At 32.4% G+C, this 6,947-nt stretch overlaps 1 protein-coding gene across 1 annotated transcript; it reads left to right on the top strand.

Annotated features, from left to right (window-relative positions):
- The first annotated feature begins 899 nt into the window (after positions 1 to 899).
- LOC108986684 (rRNA biogenesis protein rrp36-like) lies at positions 900 to 1,754 on the top strand. Its single transcript, XM_035685801.1, has 2 exons — positions 900 to 1,340; positions 1,623 to 1,754. Exons 1-2 carry the CDS (start codon positions 900 to 902, stop codon positions 1,752 to 1,754), a joined length of 573 nt encoding a protein of 190 aa, XP_035541694.1.
- The last annotated feature ends 5,193 nt before the right edge of the window (positions 1,755 to 6,947 follow it).

Below are 6,947 nucleotides of genomic sequence, written 5' to 3'. Positions count from 1 at the left end.
AGAGCAAATAAACATTTTAGGAAGAAAATCCTTGTTCTTACCCCCCAACAGCACAAAAGACATGACCCTGCTTCCTCAGGAAACAGTCACCAGCAAAATTGGACGACAGAAAAGCTGTAGCAGACAGATACTTGTCATGTCAGATGCCTAAACTCCAGTTGGGTTCTCTGTATTGTATCACAGTTAAAAGGGCCTACTTACTCTCATTTTCTCACTACGAATTAAGTAGAGATGTGATTCATGTGAAAGCTGAATTAATTAGGTAGTAAATGAGGTCTTGGTGTCTTATTTGAAAACATGGGTCCTTTATTCTCTCTAGTTTTGTAGACTGAGCCAATCTGTCTTTGCATTTAAAGCCCCCCTTATTAAGGTTCGTTCTCATCTTCTATATAAAACCTGAAGGTATAGAAAACAACCCACCAGTTTTGTCTTTTTGCTCTGTGTAAAGGTCCATTTCACTTTCATTGACAGCTTCTAGCTGTCTTCTACTCAGTGAAAATCAGAGAATTTATGGTTATTTAGATTTCCAGATGGTTGTGTGGTGAGAATTATCCTGGCTGTATTAAATGGACTTTGTTTTTCTTTTATTGCTCTATATTAACTTGTTTGGTATATTTGTTTGTTTTCCCTCTTTCTAGTGTCTGTAATACCTTTTATTTTAATATAATACTTATCTTGTCAAAGAAAGCTGACTGTGCTTTCAATGTAGCAGCTTTCATAATGTATTATGGGTATATCTGTTCTTTGTGGTGAAATCTGTTTGGCTCAGAAAAGCATCAGTGGTTTCTCAGGGATCTAAATTAAAACAGCAGATCCCCAGTTTGCCATTTATTATTTAGTACCCAGTTTTATTTTTGGTTAGTATCCTTCAGTTTCTTTCTTCTTGCTTGCTTCCAGCAATGGAGTCTTCCCAAATGTTTGGAGGTACAGAAGAATGTCACAGCAGTGAATCTGGGTGGACAATGTATATTGGCTCCCCCATTTATGGTGATGATGATGATGATAGTGATAACGGTACTCATGATGATGAGGATCATGATGGCGATGATGGTGACGATGATGATGATGATGATGATGATGGTAATCAAGATGATGATAGTGACGATTCAATGGCTTCTGATGCTTCTTCAGGCCCAAGTCATTCCTTGGCTGTTTTCAAGCACGAGGAGGAAGAGAATGGTAACAGGCATCGTTTAGAGAAGAAATCAGATAAACAAAAACACAAGGCGAAGGTGCAGATCAGAGCTCAAACCATAAACGAAGAAAAAGAAGATCAGACGGTATTCATGGCAAGAAAAGCTAATAATATTGCTTCAGCTCAGAGTGGTGCCATTGCCAAGGTAAGAAAAAACATCTGGATGGGCAAAAGATCAAAATGAAACATGTTTTTCCACTTCTTGAGGATGCTTTGTAGGAGAACAGTAGGATGGGCTGGAAAAAAACACTTCACCATGCTCATATATATTCCAAAGCTTGATTTTTTGTAAAAGTTGAATCAAGAATTACCATGTTTGTCAGAGAGACAGACAAACAGCTAGCATGATGTTCTTGTGGATGTCTTAAAATGAGTTTTGATGTGTTGCATAACACCATATCCATCCATATGAGCCTCATTAATGCAGCTTATGAGCAGGAAAACTGCAACTCATAGCACATATGATTTTCGAAGCAGGAATACTAATGTTGGTAGACATGAGCAGATCAAGAGCTCTCCAATCTGTCAATATGCTCGTGCAAATTCTCCTAGCTATTAAGGCTTGAAGTATGTGAGAGATTTATGCAAGACTTCGTCTAAGCAAATGAATCGGTACTGCGTGTATGATTAGGAAAACTGCAATCTATGACATATTTAGTTAGGAATTTTATGAGCTTTGTCATATATTATTATGTTAGAATATCCAGAAACTCGGTAATATTTTAAGTAGAAAATAAATATTATATTATTTGAAATATTAAAAAATTTGAGTAGTTTCAACTTCTTAATTCTTATATAACTATTTATGTTCTTTCATTTATATTTAATTTATTATATTTAGTGATCAAATAATATATATTTTAAATTACGTATGCATGGGCAGCTGATGATGCTTCAAAGATTAAGACCTTGTTTATGTAACCATGTAAATTTTTTTTACGTATTCTGAGATATTTCATCACCACTTAGTTCTATAGGTCGATGGCCTTGGAATTAGTTCTTACTATTTTGCTTTGGATATAATCGCGAGAATCGACCTTCTTTGCCTTTATCCCCAACAATATTACATTCAAGTAATTAATAATCTGTTATAAAAAAAAAAAAAAAGTAATTAATAAACTGGAAATTCATGTTCAAAGCTGTTAAGTACATTTAAGCAAACATGTTTATGATCACAAATAGGGCTGTACAGAAATCGATGGAACTGGCCATTGTTGACATGAACAGGCCGCTGGAGTTCGAAACTGGCCGAAACCGGTAGAAAATCGGTCTGCCGGCAGTAAAAAATTGATGAAACAAATGTTGGCCAATTCGGTCCCAGTTTAACCAGTTTTAAACTGCCAAACTAGCCAATATAGTATGTATATATATATATATATATATATATATATTATATCTTGGATTATAAAACATGTACCATATAGAAAAAAAAAATGAGAATGAAAAGATGTCATTTGGTTTAATACACCAAACGACGTCATTTGGATTTAGGATTTAATACCCTCTCTCTCCCCTCGTCTTTTCCCGATTTTCAGTTTTCTCAGACTCTCTCTCCCTTCTCACATAGTGCCACCAATCTCTCTCTCAGCACACCTACAATATCTCTCTCTCATTGCGATGCGCCACCATTCTCTCTCTCTCTCTTATCGTGACGACGCAACTTCTATTCTCTCGATACTATCTCTCATTACGCCACTAACAGGACACCGATTAACTGATCAAAATCACACTGAAAATCCAACATGCCGGTTTTCTCCCCGTTTACCGGTCTGTTTCGACCGATTTTAAACATGTATAAAACTAGTCGGTTCAATTTCGACTTTCATCCCTAATCACAAATGCTAAATGTGATCATATATGCAGTGAGCAAAGTTTGAGCTCAAAGCTTCCTCAACGTGGGACGAAGAGGGTTTTGATGACATTTCTGCACGACATGGGCCACCCATTAGACAAAGGTTTCTTATGCCCAGAAGGCATTGTGGGCCATTGTCATATGCCTGTCTATCTGTTTGTCTGTCCGTCACACGGGGGCATTAATGTGGGGACCCAACGTACTGGTCCTTAGAGAGAGAGCTTTCAGCAGCCGTGCTGTCTATTCAGATTCCTCATGCTCATGTTCTCTAAACGAGAAGCAAAGCCAAAGCCCAAAACACACCTTCCTTGCATACCCAGCCAACAAATGAGGCCACCCAGTCTTTTTCTCATTTCCCTTTCGAAGTAATAATTTTATAAAGTAATGTGATTAGATGTGATATGATAATTTTTATTTTAAATTAAATATAAAATTATATCAATTTATAAATTTAATTTTATAGAATTTATTTATGGTTGTAGCACCTTAGGAAAAATATTGTATTTATATAGAGATTAAAAAAATAATAAATTTTTAAAATGATTTGATATGCACTGAAAAATCCATAAATTTATTTTTGGAGGTAAATTAGTATTGAAATAATTAATTTTTTTTATATATTTTTCAAATGTGCATTGTGCTATCTATAATATAAAGGTATTATAAAGATAATTTGAGATACAATAAAATTATTGATCAACGGTAATTACAAAGAAAGATATATATCTTTATTTGAAGAATACTCTAAGAAGAATATTGAGATGCTATGAGTTTTTTAATATAAATTTTTTTACTTTTCAAAAAAATTTGAAGCCAAAATTTAAAATTTATAAGAAAAGTACAATATGTTTTGTAGCATTTGGAATTAGATTGTAACAAAAACTATATATTTTTCACATTTAAAAAAAATATTTAATAGACATTAAGGGAGTTATTCTAAACTTTTGGAGAAAAATATCATTTCTCTCTACAGAATTTAAAAGAAAAACAACTAAAAAATATTTTTTTAAAACCTTTTGGTGCGGACACTCACCTGCTCTAAATTTGTTGTTGGTGATACGATATCTTAACATCACAAAATGTGCACGGAAGGGAAGAGAAATCCATTCTCGAGACGCACTGGGAGGGGCTAGACCTTGATCAATGCTGTTTGGATCCCCCAACGGTAGTCCAGTGCGACTGTACGATGTCGGTTCGTATATCCATGACGATGAACAATAATTAAATGCAGAAAAGAAAGAGAGATGACCACATAGATTTACGTAGTTCAGAATTAGGCCTATGTCCACAGGGGTTTGGGAATGGGAGATTCTACTATAATAAGCTTGTTTACAGTCTCTCATAACCTTTCATTTCTCATTATTCAAAGAAAGATCTAGATCTATTCGCTAGAGAAGAAGTTCTTTGTTTTGCTCTCAGGTTGATGAAGTTGACCTAGAACCCAAAAGTCGGTATCATTCGAAGTCCTTTTAATCCGTAGGTTTCTTTTGCCTTTTATCTCCTGCCCCTACTTACTTTAAGTCACTTCCCTACTTTTTCTCTCCTGACACCTTGTTTTTCCTTATTTTATGTCAAATCTCTTATTTTCCTTTCTTGACATTATTTTCTCATACCTCCTGATACTTCCATGCCTTAGTCCGTTCTTGTCTCCTCTCATTCTCTTATATTTTGTCTTCTAGTGAGTTCTTCCAAATGGCCAGGCCTAGGAAATTTTATGGTCCGGGAAAAAATCCGCTCACACGTTAGATATAATTTAAAAATATTTTACAATATGACATATCATGTTAAACCATATCAAATTTTAAATTTATTTTTATAATTTTTTTGTGTAGACCAAAATCTTCTCAACTGATAATATTTATAATAACCAAAGTTTGTATTATAAGTGGTGTGTTTTAAACGTGATTATCGTTAGGTACAAAACCAAAACCTTTTGTCTCAAGGCCCAAATGGGATTGAGATGTACATTCAATTACTCTAATTTTGAGTCTACTAAAAAAAGAGTAGAGGACAGTAGTATACCTTTTTGGGTGAAAATGTTTTATTTTTTTAAGATGAACTTTGTTATGTAGTTTTTGTTTACAACATTGAAAAAATAAAAGAATAAAATAATATAAAAAAAACCTCACATTTTATTAGAGAGCATAAAATGTGTATTTGTATAAGCCAATCAAATCCCAACCTCTAAAAAACATATGAATAATACTAGGGATAAGTATCAAATACGTAAATTTTGTGCAATCATTTTGTAAAAATGTGGACCCCATTGAGGAAAGTGAGTTTTGCACAATTTTTAATCATGAGATCTATTGTTTTATGAAAGGCTTACGTGAAACTTGTACATTTGAGGTTTATATATATCATTATTCAAAATTTATGTATTTAGAACTTGTATATATTATTATTCAAAACCTATATACAAAATCAACCCATATTTAAGGTGTCTCAATTTAACTATATTAAAAATAATATAATTTGCTAGAATTAAAATTTTAAGAGATACAAATAAGGAAGACTATTCCCATAATATACCCAAGGCTGATCCATTTTGTTTTTTGTACATAGTTTATAAAAATAAATATAGTATGCTTGGTTTTGTTAAAATTAAAGCAAAATATATATTTATAATATCATCCTTAAAAACTCTTGTACAAAGTTTTTCATATACGAACATAATTTAACGGGTCCCGCAAATATTTAAAGGCTCTAACAAAACATTCTCATCAATCTAAAATACTATGCAACATTTGAGCATGCATGACATTAGGGGTGTATGACTATCGGTCCAAACCGAAAAAATCGACCGGACCGAGACCAACCGAATCTGTATATATATATATATATATATATGTTTAAATATTTTTTATATATAATATATTATTTTATATAGTAGTTGTACAAGTTAATTATGTAATTTTCATCCAAGAGATCACCATTAACCATATATATAATGAAATTATTTAATATTTATTAACTATATATAAAACGTTAAAAAGATACTCAATATAAATTTTGCTAATTTAATTAACTTTTTGTATTATGTTTTATGTCAAAAAAAGGAAAAAAATGTTCATGGATAGTCCGGACCGATAGCTAACAGTCTGGTTCAACAAAAATGATATACTAAAATTTTCGATCCATAACCTCTCCCGAACCAGACCAAATAGATTACACCCTTACATGAGATGAATGGAGCACACCCAAAAGAAGCATTATGGGTTGGCGTTTCCCTTAGATATTAGGGTTTTCATTTGCCTTTTGATTTCTCTTCTTTCAAGAACAACAAAATCCATAGTACTTTTGGGGGGGCCACTTGGATAATAACAAAAATACATCTAGAAAATTAGTCCCCCCACCCATCCAATACATATAAGAATAATTCTATTCATCGGTTTCTATACCATACATTCATCCACATGTCATAATTTAATTTGAAAGATAAATATTAAAATTTAAATTTTATACATCAAATGATGCCATCTAGATAATGTCTCGTGTAGAGACTTATGAATAGCATTGTTTCGTACCATATACATACATACATACATACATATATATATATATATATATATATATATCATTATATAACTCTTCATGGCCATGTGCAATTTGCAATTTCTCGAATTTTTCAAGAGGATTAAATATTAAAATAGTTTTCATAACTTTTTTTTTGCAAAGATTATTTTCTGTATCCTAATTTTAAAATTCTTGTTCCTTAGACTTTCAATTTTAATATAACTTATTAATAAATCGTTTCATAATTTGATCAAAATGCCACATAAGCACTAGCTTAAAAACAATGTTATTGAGAAGAAAAAATAAAGGAAAAATAAAACCTAGATCACACTCCATAAAAGGGCCCTTCCAAGTGTGACTTAGGTTTTGGTGCTACTTGGTTGC

Source organism: Juglans regia, chromosome 15 (genome assembly GCF_001411555.2).
Source record: "Juglans regia cultivar Chandler chromosome 15, Walnut 2.0, whole genome shotgun sequence".
Taxonomy (NCBI): Eukaryota; Viridiplantae; Streptophyta; class Magnoliopsida; order Fagales; family Juglandaceae; genus Juglans; species Juglans regia.
Note: the sequence above shows the minus strand (reverse complement) of the source record. Positions and strands in the feature narration are given on the sequence as shown.

What these genes read in the sequence shown, in the direction of transcription:
- LOC108986684 (XM_035685801.1), top strand. Translation starts at nt 900, where the DNA reads ATGGAGTCTTCCCAAATGTTTGGAGGTACAGAAGAATGTCACAGCAGT. An exon ending in AGAGTGGTGCCATTGCCAAG is followed by an intron (nt 1,341 to 1,622) that starts GTAAGAAAAAAC and finishes TCATTAATGCAG; the next exon opens with CTTATGAGCAGGAAAACTGC.